The sequence below is a fragment of the Arabidopsis lyrata genome, assembly GCF_000004255.2.
Source record: "Arabidopsis lyrata subsp. lyrata unplaced genomic scaffold ARALYscaffold_1, whole genome shotgun sequence".
Lineage (NCBI taxonomy): Eukaryota > Viridiplantae > Streptophyta > Magnoliopsida > Brassicales > Brassicaceae > Arabidopsis > Arabidopsis lyrata.
Genome location: NW_003302555.1, coordinates 2,205,983 through 2,226,737, shown reverse-complemented (window position 1 = coordinate 2,226,737; position 20,755 = coordinate 2,205,983). Strand labels below are relative to the sequence as shown.

General features: G+C 35.2%; 6 protein-coding genes across 8 annotated transcripts; 3 read left to right on the top strand and 3 right to left on the bottom strand.

Moving 5' to 3' along the window:
* Positions 1–517: 517 nt before the first annotated feature.
* Positions 518–1,558, bottom strand: LOC9328386 (ethylene-responsive transcription factor ERF094). Its single transcript, XM_002889542.2, has one exon. The coding sequence runs from the start codon at positions 1,413–1,415 to the stop codon at positions 702–704; it is 714 nt and encodes a 237-aa protein (XP_002889588.1). The 5' UTR covers positions 1,416–1,558; the 3' UTR covers positions 518–701.
* A 7,420-nt stretch (positions 1,559–8,978) lies between these two features.
* LOC9325652 (transcription factor EMB1444) lies at positions 8,979–13,943 on the top strand. 3 transcript variants are annotated; one of them, XM_021011372.1, is made up of 11 exons: positions 8,979–9,826; positions 10,046–10,189; positions 10,536–10,617; positions 10,692–10,733; positions 10,997–11,056; positions 11,191–11,310; positions 11,434–12,642; positions 12,754–12,855; positions 12,985–13,137; positions 13,275–13,419; positions 13,502–13,665. In XM_021011372.1, the coding sequence occupies exons 1-11, from the start codon at positions 9,732–9,734 to the stop codon at positions 13,522–13,524; spliced, it is 2,175 nt and encodes a 724-aa protein (XP_020867031.1). In that variant the 5' UTR covers positions 8,979–9,731; the 3' UTR covers positions 13,525–13,665. The 3 variants fall into 3 exon arrangements, with proteins under 3 accessions (XP_020867031.1, XP_020867029.1, XP_020867030.1); XM_021011370.1 differs by lacking the exon at positions 13,502–13,665 and adding an exon at positions 13,684–13,943 and having other exon boundaries at positions 8,987–9,826; positions 13,275–13,400; XM_021011371.1 differs by lacking the exon at positions 13,502–13,665 and adding an exon at positions 13,684–13,943 and having other exon boundaries at positions 8,991–9,826; positions 12,991–13,137; positions 13,275–13,400.
* Positions 13,944–14,052: 109 nt separating this feature from the next.
* On the top strand, positions 14,053–15,877 carry LOC110224700 (pentatricopeptide repeat-containing protein At1g06143). The gene has a single exon (XM_021011373.1). The coding sequence runs from the start codon at positions 14,092–14,094 to the stop codon at positions 15,832–15,834; it is 1,743 nt and encodes a 580-aa protein (XP_020867032.1). The 5' UTR covers positions 14,053–14,091; the 3' UTR covers positions 15,835–15,877.
* An 87-nt stretch (positions 15,878–15,964) lies between these two features.
* On the bottom strand, positions 15,965–18,230 carry LOC9328384 (pentatricopeptide repeat-containing protein At1g06140, mitochondrial). The gene has a single exon (XM_002889541.2). It carries the CDS (start codon positions 18,197–18,199, stop codon positions 16,523–16,525), a length of 1,677 nt encoding a protein of 558 aa, XP_002889587.1. The 5' UTR covers positions 18,200–18,230; the 3' UTR covers positions 15,965–16,522.
* An 836-nt stretch (positions 18,231–19,066) lies between these two features.
* Positions 19,067–19,669, top strand: LOC110224699. Its single transcript, XM_021011369.1, has one exon. The coding sequence runs from the start codon at positions 19,172–19,174 to the stop codon at positions 19,382–19,384; it is 213 nt and encodes a 70-aa protein (XP_020867028.1). The 5' UTR covers positions 19,067–19,171; the 3' UTR covers positions 19,385–19,669.
* Positions 19,670–19,875: 206 nt separating this feature from the next.
* On the bottom strand, positions 19,876–20,593 carry LOC110225409. The gene has a single exon (XM_021015093.1). It carries the CDS (start codon positions 20,472–20,474, stop codon positions 20,265–20,267), a length of 210 nt encoding a protein of 69 aa, XP_020870752.1. The 5' UTR covers positions 20,475–20,593; the 3' UTR covers positions 19,876–20,264.
* Positions 20,594–20,755: the final 162 nt, after the last annotated feature.

The following is a 20,755-nucleotide window of genomic DNA, read 5'->3' as shown; positions in this document are numbered from 1 at the left end:
CGAGGGTAGGCTCAAATATCTGAGAGATGTTACAGAGCAAAAACTCCACGGTGCACTATTCTCTTATTTTCATATTTTTTATTACTCCAGCCTTGTAAAAGGTTTACCACTGCCCATGGTCTAAGTGAATAACATCGTCTTCATTTATTATCGAATACGTCTAGACAGCTAGAATACGTTCCCCCAGCGATGATAATGAATTTAGCTTACACGATCCTTTTATGTAATTCTTTTTTTTTTTTTTTCTCAACGATACGTTTTCCTAATAATCTCGAATATAAAATTTTTAACCCATCAAATAATCAAGAAATTATGGATGCAGAGCTTGCAGTCCTTCAAAATATTTCTATAGTAAATGACTCTTTATCATTTTTTTCTAGTTTTGACTTTGTTATGCCCTACGTTTCTTTAATTTTGACTACCTTTTTCTTTGGATAATCGAAGGTTAAGAGAAATTTTAGATAGATTAATTTAAAATCTTCGGATCAATTTTGTAGAAATTATGGCAAAATAAATATTAAAGAAATTAAAGAAAGACACTTATAACAACATAATACATGCTTTCCAACATTAACCCAATAGTTGCCATCTATATACTTCCAACATCGCCATCACATCTCTTCCAAAACTTTTCAACGGACTAAAAACAAACCAGAGCTCACTCAAATTAAATTACATAAAAACTGTAGAAGTAGAGATGATCATGAACATGATCTCATAAGCTCTTCCAAGTATTCAGCACCTAAATCCTCAAGAACCACGAGTGTTGTATTACTTTCTTGCGTCATAACAACACTCTGTTTTCTACCTCTTGACGACAAAGAAGAAGAGGACGAGTAGGAGGAAGAAGGAGAAGATGTCAACGTCGAAGAAGAAGAAGATTTCTTCTTTCCTCTAGGACGGTTTCTCATGGAGTGTTTTCTCTTCAAGGCTATAACGGGAGACTCTCCATCGTTGAGATTCACATTCTCCATCTTCCGGAGAGACTCTTCAACGACATCCACCGGGAAATTGAGTACTGCGAGGCTGCCTTTCAAAGCGAAAGCCGCCTGATCATAGGCGAGAGCCGCCTCCTCCGCGGTGTTGAATGTCCCTAGCCACACTCTTATCCCTTTCCTCGTTGAATCTCTTATCTCGGCCGCATACTTCCCCCATGGCCGTTTCCTCACTCCTCTGTATGACTTCTCCTCCTCCTCGGCCGCCACGGTGGCTTCTTCTTCTTCTTTGATGATTGATGATTCAAATGCAAAGAAGTCATCAGAGTAGTAACTAGGGCTAGATAAAAGGAAGGATTGATCAAATGATTGATGTAAGAAACTCTCTTCCCAAAAGAATGATTCTTGTGAGCTCCATGAGCTTGAAGAAGAGTTCTCCGGGGAAAACTCTCCACTTAAGAAGGTATTTTGATATTCCATTTTCAATCTTCTTTTTTTCTTTCTTCTTAACGGTTTTCTTATTGTGACCTCTATCTTAAGTGGCAATAAGTTTGGGAAATATATAGAACGGATTAGATATTTGAATTTGGGGGCTATTATCCAAAATATTAATATTTTAATATATATTTTATTTCAATAGGTCCAGTATGACAATTAGGCTGCCTCCGAACTCGATCACCATTTATCACAAAAACGGAAAATGGGGCCAACAAAAAGATAATTGGCGCTGAATAATAATATTAATAGAAACAAAAGGAAAATTACGTAATAGGATCTATCTATTACTATGAAAGATACACAGAAGTGGGTGAAATGTTCCACGTGGGACAAGACCAGGTTTGAGGGTATGACGTACGGCGGCTTAGTCCCGACAAAATAGATGAGATCAGCAGTTAGCGACACGTTGCCTTCATGTACTCTCGTTTCTTGATCAATTCAACTAATATAGTGAATTGCACATTTATGAAGATTGAATTTTGAAAATTCCCGAATTATGAAAAAAATTAAGACAGTAATTCATAGAGTGCTAATCCTAAACCATTGTTGCTACATTGTATCTTAGATAGCTAAATCGTTTAATTTTTAAGGTTTTTTAAGTGACAACAATTATTAGAAATATGTGGCTAAATCATTTTCGTATAGCTATATTGTAGAGTAAAAACAGAACTTTTGAAAGAGACTAGAATTTATAGTAAAAACAGATGTTACCATCACAACACTTGAAAAGTTTAAATTGTAAGAGGTTTTAACTAACAATAATGATTAGAAATATGCGGCTAAATGGGTCAAACCTGCGTCTATAAAAGCCAAAAACAACCAATGTTTCTTCAACGGCTTAAAATTCAAGTATTTAGCTCTTTTTTTTCTTTCAAGTATTTAACTTATGTACACGAGTTATTAATTATTATGTTTTTCTCATGCTGTTAATATTTTTCACGGTGTGCCACATAAAAATGTTATAACAGCCTGCCTAATATATAAACCATTTAAAGAAGGATATAGTTAAAGAAATAAGGGTCTAACCATCAAGATATACTGTCACGTAATTAGCTAGTATTCATTCTAAGACCTAGATCAATAACAAACTAATAACAGATTTACAAAATAAGAAATATTTTGGTCAAATTTGTTGTTGGATGGTAGTCTTGTTGGGATATAAAGATTGACTGCGACATAATAGTAATCGCTTCACGAAATTGACTTGATGTTTTTTTTTCTTCAAGATTAAGAAGTTGAATTGGCTGAGATTTCGTTGCCGCCACCTCTATAATTGGAGCCTGCACTAGTTCGACAACACGTATATTATGTATAGAAGGCCAAAGCTTCTGTTTCACTATAATTGCTGGTAGAAAAGTATTTTCAACACTTGATATGACTAGTCCCTTTATCCTTTGGTGTCCACACATGTACTCTCCATATGCATTATCACTTATGAATTAGTACTGCTTTATATTTTTGTTAAAAACACTGCAATAAAAATAATTTTTTTATCAAAAACAAAACTGAAATAAAATAGTCAAACTTAACGTCGGTTTCAGTTCGTATATTTACCAACCAAAAAAAAAAAAGGGTGAGTTCAAATTTAAACCATTTAGTATGCTTACAAGACAATGGATATGATGTTAGTTAATATCAGAAATATATGGTTGCATAGTGAGAAGGATAATATATGGTTACATTTTGGTAAAATCTAACAAACTTCGAAGAAAAATATCTCGTTACTATTATGTAGATGAGTAAATGAGATAAAATTTAACATTGTTAGCATCGTTAGTTGGTATCGCCAGCGATTACATGGCCTATCTATCTACACAAAAATTAAACATTTTAGCTTTTAAAATTAGGTTTTTTAAACGTCACTTCTAGCTAATAATGACTACAGTATAAAAATGTTTGGTAATCGCTTAATCAGTTAAAAGTAAGTCGTATTTTCCCTACATAATCAGTTTAGTAAGAAGAATCAACCATGTATACTATGTATATTTTCTAAAATGTTATTACCGTATACTAGAAAATATTTTAGACAGTATTACACTGCTTGGGGAGTTTTACTTTGATAATTTCTTGAATAAAATAATACATAAATTGCATGATAGTTTAAATAGTAGAAGTTCTTACGTTCACTATAAATGACCATACCCCCTATAATCAGAAGGGATTGATTAGATCGATGTGGGGTCACTTGGCTGCAACTTGAAGCTACGATAAACTGACATTAGATGAGAAGGTTCGAATTCGAAGCGTACAAAATCATTGGACCACTCGGCGACAATTCACTTTGGATTCCTTGGAAGTTTCAGCTAGAGAATTGTAACATACTAACATGGATGATTAATCTTGTTTTTACGAAATTTTAGCCATCTTATATGGCTTAGTCCCTACGAGAACTAGCTTCTCTTTGCCTTCATTTGATCTAGGCATCTAGCTGATTGCAAGATTTATCACATTGAGTATATATAAAGACTTATGATTTTAGGTATCTCTTTTATGAGCAAAATTTGATACATGCAGTTTCGGATAGATTATGATCCGGAGTAATCGAAAACTTTTCTAAATGTAAAATGGATTTCATCATGAATAAGCCAATATATATGAAGTCCTTAGACATAAATGATCGTAGAGTCATATACGAAAAACAAAATTACTGTCTCAAGATTTTAGATTCGAGTTATACACTTCTCACAATAGAGATAAATTGAAAATAATTTGATGGAACAAAAAAAATTATATAACAATAACAACAATAACACTGAAAATGGAAAGGTTAATTTATACCATCTTAGCTAGAAAACGTGGAAACTTTTACATAACTTAAACTATCTGACGAGGTGGCAAACAATACGATTCTATATTAAATCTCATGTGTTATAAAACAATAAATAAAATAAAATTTAAGACATTACAGTTTCCCATAGTGACATATTTTTGAAAGCCAAACAAGCGAGAAATAAAATAAATATACACTTTTACCAAAAAAATAAAAAATAAATATACACTCTATTAGGTTTATTTGACTCTAATGTTCAAGTGGATACTCCTTTATACAATGCCATATCATTATCATACAATAATTACCTATATTCTGTTGGAGTATATGCTCACATTTTTTGTTTATAATTATTTTCATTTTTCACATAACAATATTTTGAGTGGTCGATATTTTTGTGTAAAGATTTTCTATTGTTTTTGCTAAAACGGGTTTCTATTGAGTACAAAAGAGAATGATAACAAAAGTCCAAACGATTTAATCATTTTTTTTTTTATTTAATCATTTCGTCGACAGCCAAATTATTTTAACAGTCTTTTTTCTAATATACACATGGGGTAGAGCAATAGAATAACCCGAACAAAATACGTAACGGGATCTCGAGACTGCCCACTTCAATTGGAAAAAAAAAAAAAAAAAAAAACTTTCTTTGGCCACATAGGAAACTAGCTCTTTTCATGACCATTGAAGATTCTGTTTTCATCTACACACATGTGACTTCGTCAACCATATATTCAAACAATATAATTATTGAACTATGAAAATAATTTCATAAAAATGTTAATCTTTCTCCGTTTCAAAAATAATTAATTTCCGGCAAATTCATCCTCAAAAGTTTCCAGCAAATGTTATGAGGTTAGGTTTTTAATACAATTAAGGTTTGAAATTTAATTTATCTACATGCAAAAACCTTATCGTAATTGGTCTAGAGTTTTGGTTCATAGACGATGGGTGAACATCAAATTCGCGAGAAGGCATATTGGAATTCAATCATTCCAGGATCAATAAGACATTTTGGGGACTAAATATATGTGATACGTACGTATAAAAAGAAGAAACGTTTAGAAAGAAAATTAGCAAAAGTTTAAGAAGGATATACCAAACTAGCAAAGTGGTTATATAAAGATTTAGGTTTTAAAAAATCTAATTTAGTGGCAGGAGCCTATTAGTGGTGGACCATTGAATTATAATTGGCTTGTATCGCGCAACTTGAGAATACAATAATAACCTGTAGCGCAAGAGAGACGGGTGCATGCACTCTCTTATCTTGTTATTTGTTTTTAATCTTTGTAATTTCACTTTTTTGTTTGAGCCTCCTAGTCTAGGGTCAAAGGTAAGCCCAATTGTTTTGCTATAGTATTAAATTGTGGGTCAAAAACTTTTTTCTTTCTTCCTCAAGACCAAGAAAACTCAGACATGTTTATCAAAAAAAAAAAAAAAAAAATCAGACATTCATGCTATTCAATGTCCCCACTCATTATCAATAATAATTAAAAAAAAAAGTAAAATTTTGATTGGGAAATTATTAAATTCCAGCAAATTTAGTAGTTGGTATAGTTACTATATATAATAAATAATGGCTCAACTTGCTAAAGGGAAAACGATTGATGGATTATATAAAAAAAATTGAAATATTTTTGTTTCTATTTTTTTTTGGAATCTATATATTGATAATTTGTGGCTTCTGTTTTAGTTTTTTTTACTGAATTTATCTTTTGGAATCAATTTTTTTACCGAATTTCTGTTTTAGTTTTATTTTTTGGATTGAAAAAGGTGATCTTTCCAAAACCAGCAACACTTTGATTAATCTCAACAAACCTAGGAGAGCATATGCATATATGTTCCAAAATCTACACTATCAAATTTGATTTCCTTATAAATGTAACTGAAATTGAAGAAAATTAGCAGTATAAATTAAAAAAAGTATTGCGTCTTTATTTTGAGTCATCGACTTTCTACTCTAAATAACGTATTTTAATTTCTTTGCCAGATAGAGTATCAAATAGAAACTTGACACAGCAGACAAATAAGTTTATTTATGGACAAAAAAATATAGAATCTTGTCAACATGCTGGACTTTTATCCGTCATTTTGAAAGCAAGAAAGTGCATGCATCTTCAATTTAAGCACGTGTCTATTAATTTGGGCATGATTTAGTCGCCACACACGATAAAAATTGAAAGCTTGTTTTCTTCTTTTATTTGCCCCTTCGTATATGAGTGGAAAGTATGCATTAATAAAGACATATATATATATATATATATAGTAGTTTTTTTTAACATCATATATATATATATATATACTGAAACTGACATAACGAAATTTAACATTAATAATATTGTTTGTCTCTCTTCAACTGTCTCCGTTCATCGTTAGACGCCAGTGACAATAAATAATTTAGGGATTGTTATGAAGGTGCATCCAAAAATTCCAGCTACTTGATATCTATCTATCTATCTCATGACTTTAACATAATAAAAGACGGTTAACTAATATACACTTATATATCCTTCAAAATTACGTAACTAGTAAAGTGTAGTAATTAATATATATAGAATAATCGATAAGGTGTTTTTAGTATTAAGTCTACTTATATCTTCTAAAATTTTACGTTTCTTCATTGTTTCGATGATACAAAAGCATGATAATAGCGAGTTTATATAAACAGAACTAGCAAAACACTTAAATTAACAGTATTGTGGCTATAATAAAGATGGAATGACACGCCATAGCATAACATTAAGTATATAAGAACATAAATGAAGAGAGTAAGTTAAACATAAAATTTCTACCAAAAATTATTAATCACAAGATTACGATATTTTTTCATGAAATTTTTATTTAATTCAATAATTATTAAAATATTAATAAGTTACTATAAATAATTAATTTAATCAGTTACTACAAATTATTATTTGTGGGTAAAAGGTGTGATCTTGGAAAAAAAAGTTGAAGGAGCAATAAAATGATATGAAGCTTCATAGTTCAACTTCATATATAGATAGATTCTATCATTCTAGGGTTCCTGTGGGCCGTAGATAAACAAAGGGAATTTTTAGATTGGGCTTGTATTGGGCCTATTTATTTTCCAACATATAAACTTTATGAACTAATCTTTAAATAGTAATGGGCTTCTTATTAAGTGTTATATATCAAGTACTATCAAGTAAACTTAGGAGGGGTTATTGGTTCATGGATTTATAAGGAATTAGAAATCCAAACAAAAATCATTTGTTATTCAATCATTGATTTTAAAATTCTAATTAAATTCATGTGTTATTGGTTCTATGATTTATAAATACTAGTTAAAATCATATGTTATTCGTTTAGTCATTTGTTTTTGGATTTGAGAATCCAAATTATGTTTTAAATGGATTTGAATGGAATTGAAAGAGAAAAATATAAGGATTCAAATCCATGGGTAAACACATGTTATTTCAAAATCCATATATTTTGATTTCATAATTAATAGAAATTTTCAAATTCTATATAGATTTACAAATTAATAAACCAATAACACCCCCTTAAGTTTGGAACATCCACAGTGGTATAAGTTAGAGGATAGATGTTAGGGAAATTAAATTAGTAAAATAATGTTAGAGGTTTAGTTTAGAAACTATGTAATAAGAGTTGACTATGAGAGACGAGACTCGAGAGAGGAGGAAGGGAAGGAATCGATTTTGTTTTTCCCCAACAAATAAAAATCATTTTTCAATAACAAAATTTGAACCAACCAAACTTTGACAGCTGGCACTTACACCCGGATGTAAATTAACACGCGACTTCCGACTCCAGGCTCACTATTCCTTTATTTCCGTTTTTTTTATTCCTTACACCCGGGTGAAAAATGTCCTACTGTGTATGGTCTAAAGTATACAAACTTACTTACAAAGTGCACATATCCATTTAACAAACTTTTTCTTGTTTATAAACACTAAAAGTTGTTATGATCTATTTTCTTCTTCCATAAATGTATACTTGAATTTGGGCTTCGTCCACAAAAACATGCCAAAAGAGAAATGATATTGTTGAATAGTAAAAAGTCACACAACTTTCGGTTTCCTTTTCCTCCCACCCTCTTAATCCTCTTGACAACAATATATCTACGCAAAAGATTTGAGTGTTATACATATAGAAAGAACAAAAAAAGGGGAAAAGGAAAATGGAATGTGCTCAAGTCCCAAAAGTCAAACAAAGAAGTGTGAAATTGAAAGCGAAAGGTGAGAGGCTTCTTTCTTGTTACACTTGTTTGTTTGTTTGGCCAATGTTCATCATTTTCCCCTTATCAAAATCACACCTCCCTCTTCCCCAACAAAGCCTTCTTCACCTACTACTCCTCTCTTTTTTTTTTCCAACAAAATTGTTTTTTTATTTTTAGCAAATACTTATGACTTGAAGAAAAAGATTCTTAGAAAATAAAAAAGGAACTTGTTTGGAGAGTATGATAATATCTTTGAAATGCAAATAATCATTAGATTCCATAGATTTTGTATGGACCACAATCCCATCACACATTCCAAATCCTTCTTAAAAAAAAAAAAACAAATTGTGCTGGAGAACACATAACAGATCATATCAAAATACAGATCACATCAATACATAGACGAATTATTATATATTATCAAACGCCACTTCAAAGTAAAAAAGTCATTTGTATGGCGGAAAAAAATTACAAGTACACATAGTGTAATTTGTATGATGAAGAAAAGTAAAAATAAAGTGTAGAAGGAACAAAAATTCACTTGGTGAATCATATTGCTGGCCATTAGAGAGAACATATCACTCGAATGTTTTTTTCCACATTATTAATCCCATGCTTAAAATCCAACCCCCACACTACTACCCTAGGCCTAGGGTTAACAATAACATGCGCACCTAGGCAGCGCACGATAACTTTGACTATATTCCCATGGATGCTAAAATGCGCTCTGAATTATCTTCAACGCCCCCCCCTTTAAAAAAGGAGATGTCTTTTTTAGCAACTCTGCGTTTCTCTCTCACTCGTTCTTACTCAAAGAGTTGATCTTTCAGCTGTGGATTTCTCGACAAAGATTCTAACTTTTTTAGAGAGCTTTTGTTTTCTAGATGCAGATTCAGAGCGTATCATCTCTCGAGAAAGGATCAATGTCTCATGACATAAGCTAGACTCTGTTTCTGTTTCCTTCTTCTTCTTCTTCGATCTCAATTTCTTCTTCTTCTTCGAGCTAGGGGTGTTTATGTTTGGGAAAGGAATGGGCAGTAGGCAGTATTCACTGGGAGAAGTAGGGCCACCAATAAATCCGAGAGCTGGATTGCGAAGAGAACAAGCTGGTAGAGGTTCATACAGAGGTAGTTAGTAGATTCGTAGCTCATCATTAGGAAAAAAGGGTTTCTTTTTAGGTGGCAAGACTGTTTATTTTCACACACAGAGACTGATTCAGAATTCAAGGCAGAGTTCTTGTCGGGGGACTGTTTAGGAACCTTAAATTTGGTCTTTAAGTGATAAAAGAGGGGTGGTTTTGAGTTTTAGTGGTGAAGGGGTGGTTTAGATGGGTTCTACCTTGCAACAGATACTGAGGAGCCTCTGCTCCAACACGGATTGGAACTATGCCGTGTTCTGGAAACTCAATCACCACTCTCCTATGTAAGTTATCTAAAAATGTTTATAATCTTACGCCAATATGTTTTTCTTGGTTCTGTTTGCTGGACTATAGTAAGGAATCTAATAAGATCGATTTGGTTGCTTTGAGAGTTGTTATAGTCAATTTTGTTGAATGTAGAGGAACATTGGGTACCTTCCATTTAGTACAAGTTTGTAAGTATTTAAAGTTTCTCACATATAGACTATTAAAAACACTTGCAGGGTGCTTACTTTGGAGGATGTGTACTGTGTTAATCATGAGCGCGGTTTGATGCAGAAAAGCTTGCAAGGAGGGTGCCATGCACATGATCCCCTTGGGTTAGCTGTGGCTAAGATGTCATATCATGTACACTCTCTTGGGGAAGGGTAAGGAAATTTTGCTTCCTGATGCACTGTTTTTTTTTTTTTTTTATAATAATCTTGTTATCTTCATTACTTTGAGATCTTTTATTGATGTTGTCTAACGATACAAAGACTTGGTGTGTTTCTAGCTTGACTGTGTATTACAGTCTGACATTAATGTAGCTATAATTTTCTTTGTTCTTTTAACTTTTCTTTCTTTGGCATTGACTACATGATGTTAACACTCTCGGCTTGTCTTGAGACTTGATATTGAATCTCCTTGCAGGAACATCACCTGTTAATTCGTTTTGATGATTGAATTTTACTTAATGATGCTAACATCTTCATTCATATCTCTCTATTATTATAGGACTGTAGGACAAGTGGCAATCTCTGGACAACATCAATGGATCTTCTCTGAATATTTGAATGACTCTCATTCGACACTGCAGGTTGGGAAATATGTACGTTGTTGAGTTTGAAAATATAATTTTGTGGCATATTAAAAATAATATTTTTCCCTTAGGTTCACAACGGCTGGGAGAGTCAAATTTCTGCTGGAATTAAGGTATCTGATAAGTTTTCAGTTTTTTTTTTTCTTTGCCTGCTCTGGTTTTTCAATGTTTAGATCTCCATGTCTTTTGCATATTGTTATCTATCGCATGGGATATTCTTGTGCTTGAATTTTTCTTGGTATTTATGATTAGATTTGATGTTTCTACTTCCACCTATTTGTCTTTTTCTTAGTCCTTTTAACAAAATTATTAACTTTGTTTTTCCTCAAAAGTTTGCATTTCATTTTTTTACAATTTTTTTCTTCATTTTCTGCAGACGATTCTTATAGTAGCTGTTGGTTCTTGTGGAGTTGTGCAGCTTGGCTCTTTGTGTAAAGTAAGTAAGCTGTTCTAACTGTATGCAGTGTTCAAAGTAGCCTTTACAATGTAGTAGGCCGAAAGAAAGCTTCCGCATTGAAAATATATACATTTGAATGCCTCTGATCTTCCTGTATACTTTTGGTGGAACAGGTTGAAGAAGACCCGGCTTTGGTGACTCATATCAGGCATTTGTTTTTGGCACTTAAGGATCCACTGGCAGACCATGCATCAAATTCAATGCGATGTGATATTAACACTCCATCAGATCTGGTAATGATCTTTCTCATTCATATATAATTTCATGTTTGTCTGCAGTTCTAGTGATGTTAGTGCAAAATTGGAAGAGAGGTACTTTCTGAGTATAACATGATGCGTTGTATAATTTTGCTGCAGCCAACTATACCTTCCAAATGCTTACACGAGGCATTCCCTGATTTCTCAGGAGAATTTGACAAAGCTATGGATATGGAAGGGTTAAATATTGTATCTCAAAACACAAGTAATAGAAGTGACGACCTTCCATATAATTTCACTCCAACATATGTTCATATGGAGAGGACTGCTCAAGTAATTGGTGGGCTTGAAGCAGTCCAACCTTCCATGTTTGGAAGCAATTATTGTGTTACAAGTGGTTTTTCAGTTGATGTGGTTGATGCTAAACACGAGAATCAAGTGGGTATAAATGACATGAGTAAGGTAATTTATGATGATGAAACTGGTGGATACCAATACTCAAGAGAATCAGATCCTAATTTCCAACAGTACTCGAGAAATCATCTGCGTAATAGTGCAGGCTCATCTGCTTTAACAATGAAGACTGATAGGCTAAAAGCAGGTCCATCATATCCACAACTTGATTCAACTGTTCTTACTGCGTTAATAACAGATAAAGATTATTCTCTTCGAAATGAGGTTTTCCAACCATCTGAGAGCCAAGGAAGTATGTATGTGAAAGATACAGAACATAGGCAGGAGAAAAAAAGTGAGTCAAGTCGGTTGGATGCTTTAACTGCATCTTTGTCTTCTTTTTCTGGCAGTGAGCTGCTAGAGGCATTAGGGCCAGCTGTCAGTAAAACGAGCACTGGTTATGAGGAGCTAGCAAAGTTTGAATCTGCTGCAGCTATAAGACGAACAAATGATATGAGCCATAGTCACCTGACATTTGACTCCAGCCCCGAGAATCTTCTAGATGCCGTTGTTGCTAGTATGAGTAATGGTGATGGTAATGTCAGGCGTGAAATATCGTCCAGTAGGTCAACACAGTCCTTACTTACAACTGCTCAAATGGCCGAGGCAGAACCTTTTGGTCATAATAAGCAAAGTATTGTTAGCACAGTTGATAATGTGATTAGCCAGCCGCCTTCAGCAGAGGGGCGTATCCAACAGAATCCATCAAATATCTGTGGAGCATTTTCTTCCATTGGGTTTTCATCAACATGTCTCAGTTCATCCAGCGACCAGTTTCCGACGTCCCTGGAAATTCCCAAGAAAAACAAAAAGAGAGCTAAACCTGGTGAAAGTTCTCGGCCTCGTCCAAGGGACAGGCAACTTATTCAGGATCGTATCAAAGAACTAAGGGAGCTTGTGCCTAATGGATCTAAGGTGATTTTTCTATTCAGAGCATATGACTGACTGCACTCATGCAGTTATCGTAGTGTCATGAATTGTATATTTTGTTCTGCTATTTTCTAACTATGTGGTTATATTATTCAGTGCAGTATTGATTCTTTGCTAGAGTGCACGATCAAGCACATGCTCTTTCTGCAGAATGTCTCTAAGCATGCCGACAAGCTCACTAAAAGTGCAAGTTCAAAGGTACTTAGTAATTTCTCGTCTTCCCAAGGAAAGTTGCTCAATATTTCCGTTTATTAATGAGTCATGACTGATTGATAGTTCATTTATTAAATTGTTGGGGAAGTTTTCTTAAAGCTTATACATTTGAAGTTGCAGATGCAGCACAAGGATAATGGCACCCTAGGATCATCTAGCAGTAGCACTGAACAAGGTTCGAGCTGGGCAGTGGAGATTGGAGGCCATCTTCAAGTGTGTTCAATCATGGTGGAGAATTTGGACAAAGAAGGAGTGATGCTTATCGAGGTGTGCATTATTTTCTCGTGACCATTTTCATGTATTGAAGCACTTTGTCAGAACGACTGGCAAACTCTGTATTTATCATCCTGAATTTTGCGGGTGTATGCAATTCCTTGCTTGAGTGTGTTTTGGATGTTGAACAGATGTTATGCGAAGAATGTAGCCACTTTCTCGAGATAGCAAACGTGATAAGGAGCTTGGAACTTATCATCCTCAGAGGCATCACTGAGAAACAAGGCGAGAAAACATGGATATGCTTTGTAGTGGAGGTACGGTATTTGGGAAAAAGTGAGAAATGTTCTTCACTTTAATGTCACACACCTCATGAAATAGACTCCAACACTTGGCTAAACAACTTCATTGCTTTCAGGATCTGAATACTCATCCAAGTAGAACATGGAACCAAACAACTTCATTGTAGTTTTAAACCCAGATAGAAAACAAACAAAACATTATCTCGAACATTACAGCATCATGAAAATCTCACAAGGTCCTTGATCATTGTATTGTTATATCACATCAAATAACTGGATACTCTATATGAATCGGCAGGGACAAAACAACAAAGTAATGCACAGGATGGACATCATGTGGTCTCTGGTGCAGATATTTCAACCCAAGGCCACAATTAACGGGTAGCAACAGCGAACCCGTCACATCATGCAGACTCGGCTTCATGATGAAACAGAGAAGAAAACGACTGTGTATGTTTATAGAGTGTGTTTGTGTGTGATATTTATCTTGAGATAGGTATAAACTATAAAATCGTTTTCTGTTTGGTATTGTTATTATGAATACTTGAGATTTGACTATTTGAGAAGCTCTAAAACATTCTCAGATTGACTAATCACAATATAGCAAATAAACTGAAACCCTCTATCTCTTCCAGAGTTTCTCTGTACCTCCCCTAAAAGATTTCAAAGTCTGCATCTTTGTCGACAATACTCAAATTCTTCTTACATGAATGCTTTTGTCAACGTGCGTAGTCTTCGGGTACCCTCTCACCATCTTCGTCTCCTCCGAGATTGCTCAACTTCACTCTCCCCGTATCTTCCAATCTTAAAGCAAATCATCAAGCAATGCTCGACCCCCAAGCTTCTGGAGTCTGCTTTAGCCGCCATGATCAAGACGAGCCAAACCCAAAACTGTTACTTAATGAACCAATTCATCACTGCCTGCTCTTCCTTTAATCGTCTTGATCTCGCGGTTTCCTTCATGACCCAGATGCAGAAACCTAATGTTTTCGTCTATAACGCGTTGATTAAAGGCTTCGTTACTTGTTCTCACCCGATTCGATCTCTGGAATTCTATGTTCGTATGCTCAGGGACTCCGTTTCTCCATCAAGCTACACGTACTCTTCACTAGTACAGGCTTCTGCTTTCGCTTCTGGGTTTGGAGAATCACTTCAGGCGCACATCTGGAAATTTGGATTTGGTTTCCATGTTCAAATTCAGACGACTCTTATTGGTTTTTATTCAGCATCTGGTAGAATCAGAGAAGCCAGGAAAGTGTTTGATGAAATGCCTGAAAGAGATGATGTTACTTGGACCACAATGGTTTCTGCTTATCGCCAGGTCTTGGATATGGACTCTGCCAATTCTTTAGCTAACCAAATGCCGGAGAAGAATGAGGCTACGTGGAACTGTTTGATTGATGGCTATACGAGATTAGGCAATCTGGAACTAGCAGAGTCATTGTTTAATCAGATGCCTGTGAAGGACATAATCTCATGGACCACTATGATCAACGGTTACTCGCGCAATAAAAGATATAGAGAAGCAATTGCAGTGTTCTACAAAATGATGGAGGAAGGGATCATTCCTGATGAGGTTACTATGTCAACTGTTATTTCAGCTTGTGCCCATCTCGGCGTACTGGAAATAGGTAAGGAGGTTCATATGTACACGGTGCAGAACGGGTTTGTCCTTGATGTCTACATTGGTTCTGCACTGGTAGATATGTATTCCAAATGTGGTAGCTTAGAGCGGGCGCTTCTGGTTTTCTTCAATTTGCCCAAAAAGAATCTATTTTGTTGGAATTCGATCATTGAAGGACTGGCGGCTCATGGTTTCGCACAAGAAGCACTGAAAATGTTCGCCAAGATGGAGATGGAGTCTGTCAAACCTAACACAGTCACTTTTGTGAGTGTTTTTACTGCGTGTACTCACGCAGGTCTTGTTGAAGAAGGCCGGAGGATATATCGTAGCATGATTGATGACTATTCCATTGTCTCTAATGTTGAACATTATGGATGCATGGTTCATCTATTCAGCAAAGCGGGGTTGATCTATGAGGCCCTTGAATTGATCGGAAGTATGGAATTTGAACCAAATGCGGTTATCTGGGGGGCCTTGCTTGATGGGTGCAGAATTCACAAGAATCTAGAGATAGCTGAGATAGCGTTTAACAAACTGATGATTTTGGAGCCGATGAATAGTGGGTATTATTTCCTTTTAGTTAGCATGTATGCAGAACAAAACAGGTGGAGAGATGTTGCAGAGATTAGGGGAAGGATGAGAGAGTTGGGTATAGAAAAGATATGTCCTGGGACAAGTTCGATTCGGATAGATAAACGAGACCATCTGTTTGCTGCAGCTGATAAGTCTCACTCAGCTTCAGATGAGGTTTGCTTGCTGCTTGATGAGATATATGAGCAGATGGGATTAGCTGGATATGTGCAGGAAACTGAGAATGTATATTAAGAGGTACCAAAACTTTCTTACATAATTGAAAGCTTTCTTAACATGAAAGTGGGAAAGAGATAGATCAAACTGCATCCTCGCATTTTGCAGCATTATTAGAATGTGTATCCAAGATTTCAATACAAGTAAGTTCTAAAAGGCAGAGATCTTTTCCAGAAACAAATTGTGAATACCTTACAAAATGTTTTGAAGCCAGAAAATGTAAAGATGTCTACAATATCTACCATGAGCAGACTTTGATCCCCAAGTCACCTTCCCAAAACTACCGCTGTCTTTGCAGATTTTCTATCGATTCTCCCAACAATCCAAATACCAACCAAATATATTAACAGCATTCCAAATTGCTAGCTTAATCAGTGTGAAGATACACTGCGCAACTAGCTTTGGGTAAACTACGATCCTTTTAACAGAGAGAGAGATAAACCTCTTCAATTGTTCTGAGAATATCAACGAATCTTATGCCAGTGACTTTTGACTCCAGCAACAACCAGCTCGCACAAATCCAATCTCTCATCTTCATCTTCATGGGTTTTCTTTTCTGATTGATTGCAGAGAGTTGAAACCTTGGATTTAGAAAGTTTTTCGAGTAACTATCTCACAGAAATTTCCGTCATCTGTCTGTCCTCCTGGTGCTTCATATTTCCATCATCTGTCAAAACCATGCTGCAGAAATCAATAGCAAAATGTTCTAGCCGCCTTCAGTAGCAGATAGTCCCATAGGTTTTCTATATCCTTTGATGCCCATTTTATGTCTCACACAATTCACCATCTCCCACATCCCAGCATCAGCATATATGTTAGAAAGTAAAACGTAGACACTTGATTCATCGGGTTCCATGGATAAGAGCTTCTCTGCGATTTCTCCTGCCAAGTCAACTTCTTTATGGATTCTACAAGCACTCAGAAGAGCTCCCCAAGCACTGGCCATTGGTTTCACAGGCATGTTGTCAATGAACGACTTAGCTTCTCCAATTTCACCAGCTCGACCTAGCAAATCTACCATACACGCGTAATGTTCTTCCTCTGGCACTAGCCCGTAGTCTCTTGTCATCGATTCAAATTGCTTCCATCCTTCTTTGACGTTTCCCGAATGGCTACAGGCCGACAAAAGCGAAACAAATGTCACAGAATTGGGAACTAGGTTTTGTGACTTCATGTTATCAAAACAATCCAGAGCTTCCTCGAACAGACCATTTATCCCAAAAGCATTGATCATCGAGCTCCAAGATATCACATTTCTCTTCGGCATCATGTCGAAAACCTTCCGAGCCATCTGTATATTCCCGCATCTAGCATATGTATCGATGAAAGATGTGAAATTCACAGCGTCCATTTCAATCCCATTCCTTATCATGTAGCCATGAACACTTTTCCCGTGCCTGAGAGATCCCAAGCTCGAGCAAGAAACAAGAATGGCCGCCAAAGTACAATGATTTGGAAGTATCGATTCTCCTAGCATCTGCCTGAATAGATCAATTGCTTCAACAGCTCTCTCACACTTTGCAAACCCAGAAATCAGCGTAGTCCACATCACCACATTCCTTTCAACACTTGTTTCAAATAGTTTTCGAGCATTGTCCAACAATCTACATTTCACATACATATCTATGATGGAGGCTTCTAAGTAACCACTCTGATCTATGAAGCTCCTTCTAATGGATAATCCGTGCACACACTTTCCTTCTTTACCAGCAGAAACATTCCCACAAGCCTTTACCAAACATATCAACGTAAGCGCATCGAGCGCTAAACCAGTGTCTCTCATGAGATAAAACAAACGAAACACTTCTGAGTCTTTCGAGTATTTCAAATATCCTTTCATCAGAACTCCCCAAAGAACTGAGTTTCTGACAGGCATTTCGTCGAACACCTTCTGCGCACTTTCCATAGTACCGAATTGTGCGTACATCTCAACCAACGACGGAGCAACATAATCATCTTTATCCAACCCATTCTTCATCGCCAAGCCATGAATCAGCATACCATTTTCTAAAAGCCCTAAACCAACACAAGCTTTGATCGCAAATACCAAATTGAAACTATCGACGCCATCACAATGCCTTCTCATGCGATTGTAAAGAAGCAAGACGTCGCTATAATAACAACTCTTGGATTTGGAGTAACCAGAGAGAATCGTGTTCCACGAATGCCGATTCCTCTTCCAACAAGGGATTCGATCGAATGAAGCAGTAGCGAAATCGAGACGATTCGATTGAATATAAGCGTTAGTGAGACTGGATCCGAGAACAACTTCATCTTGGAATCCATGGATTATGACCTTGGCGTGAACTTGCTGAGTATGGTGTAGTGTTTTGGTTTGGCTCAGGATTGATAAAAGAGCTCTGTTTCTGTTCACCGGAAGCATCGACGGTAAAGAGCGCCGCCGCAAAAAAAAAAAAAAAAGTCAACATGATCAAACACGTGCTTTATATCTTTTTTTTTTTTTCAGCGTATTTTTTAGTTTAGTAAGAATTTCCGTGAAATTTGTCACAATATGCTTAAAGTACTAAACCAATGTATGTCTTCATTTATTTGGTCGAGACTTTTAAGAGTTAAAAGACTGAATCAAACTTGCCAATTGAATTTATTTTTCCCTTTTTAAGACATTTGACCATTTCCAAGTTCTTTTGCTTATGCTTAGTGGTTCAGGTTTTTAGGTGTTATCATGTCATCTTGACCTCCCAAATTCGAATATGAAGTGTCGTCATAAATATTGAAGAAAAACAATTGAGAGTCAATAATTGAATTATAGGAGTTTTAAAGTTTTGTACCTAGGATTGGAATGAGTTTTTTGAATTGACCACAATGCTTCAATTTAGTTTTGTACAGTCTCCAAAACCAAACAATAATCAAGATAAATAAATAAATTATTAATAATGATTTTCCATAGTAGACCTTTGTTCTAAAACTGGACTGGAATCAATTTTACTAAGGTAAACCAGTATAGTATAATTTGGCTTATCACCTTTTTCAGGTTTATTTGTAATATATATAGATTGCGGTCCAAGGCAAGAACCGTGTCATGTCTTAACTTGTTTGATCAATTCCTATAGTTTGGGTTCAAATGTTGAAAACCAAGTCTTTCCTAGTAAAAGTCAAGCCACAAGAATATCTAAGTAAGACCAAAATCACACAAAAGATACCAATTTAACGATCAAACCAAAACCATAATCAGAAACCCTATATATATAAGTCATTATCGAATCAAATATACCACAAACAACGAGTAAAAGACATACAACAACTTTTACGTGACAAACAGGAAAAAATATATATATATATATATATATATATATATATATTTTTCACTTTGATTACATACAAACAAGAGAAATAAATGATGATGAAGAAACAATTGATACTTGGAGTGATTTTGCTCGGACTATTCGTAATTTTCTTGAACACCACACAAGTCGAAGCCGCTAGGCCGCTCCAAGCCGACGGTGAGATCCGATTCGTGTTCCAGTTGCTGCAAAGGGGTTCGGTTCCAGGGTCAGGTCCGAACGGTTGCACAAACATCCCAGGAGGTTCGGGCACGTGTCGCCCGTGAGCGGTCACGTGAGTCTGGGTTTACATCATGGTTCTTTTAATTTTTTTTTAAGGCTAATGTAATAAACACAATATCGTTTTGTGTGTTGGTTCTATTTTGACGCAGTTGTAGCACATATGAAAGCAAATGTATGTATTTATTAACTTGGTAAAATCTGCCAAAACTAGTTGATGAGATTAGCTATTCTTTGATTTGTTTTATGAACTTTAAACATGTAACTTTTTGCTTTATATTTTTTATTTTAAGAATCTTTCTGTTAATTTATTAATGCAAGTCCAGATTATAATGCCGGTCAAGATGGCAGTATTATGATTGCAGTTTGTGAAATTATATATTGGTAAACAAAACTAAAATCTTTCTGAAGTTATTAATTGTCTGATCTTACTTTTCTTGAAGAAGCTTTTTCAAAAAGAAAGTATTCTACGATCGCAGAAATATGATTGTGATCGTAATTAAAAAAAAAATGATTGTGATCGTAACCAAATATGTGGTATAGTATAGTGTAGACAGAACTAACTCTCTTTTGAAGAGAATTTTTCTTTTACTTAAAGAGTTTTGATTGGGACATGACGATTATAATTCAATTTTATGATACTCTCATACACCAAGTTATGGTAATTTAGTGGTTATTACTGGCTTATTAAACAAATTATTCACAATACACTCTAATTAAACATTATGGTAGTTTAGTGGTTATTAGTTATTTGGTACACCATCTTTTTTTGTCCAATTTACATTGCGGTGTAAAGTATAAAAGGTTAATATTGTTTTCGGCTATGAATTTCTAGTAAAAACACATTTACATATATCACACAATTATAAAGAATCCAAAAATCTCTGGTTGCGTTTCAAGAAGAAGAATCAAGTGCCCGGTCAGTACTCAACCATGGCACCTACGTGTACCACGGGGAATATTGGTGCAACCATTTCGACCTGACCCGCTGACTGGACCCCTTTGCAGTGCTTGGAACACGAACCGGATCTCATCGGCAGCTGTTGGGAACGGCCTCATTGCTTCAACTTGCTTGATGTCCAAGAATACAACAAAAAAGGCAACTAAGATAACAACGATCATTACTTGTCTCTTCATCTTCCTCGTACTATTACAATATCTTTTCCCAGAGAAAAAAAAAATCTGACTTGTTTTTCTGTGTGTGTGGGCACGTAAAATATGTTGTATGACACAGTGTAGGCCTTTTTTTTTTTGCATGGGGTTTCATTTTATATCGATGATGATACATACATATATATATAGTTATTGGTCAACACCTCATGGCTTGACTTTGGGTTTTTCCTCACTAGCTAGCTCGTATATGTATGTATAGAATATATATATATATATAGTGATCTTTGACTTTGACTTTTACTACA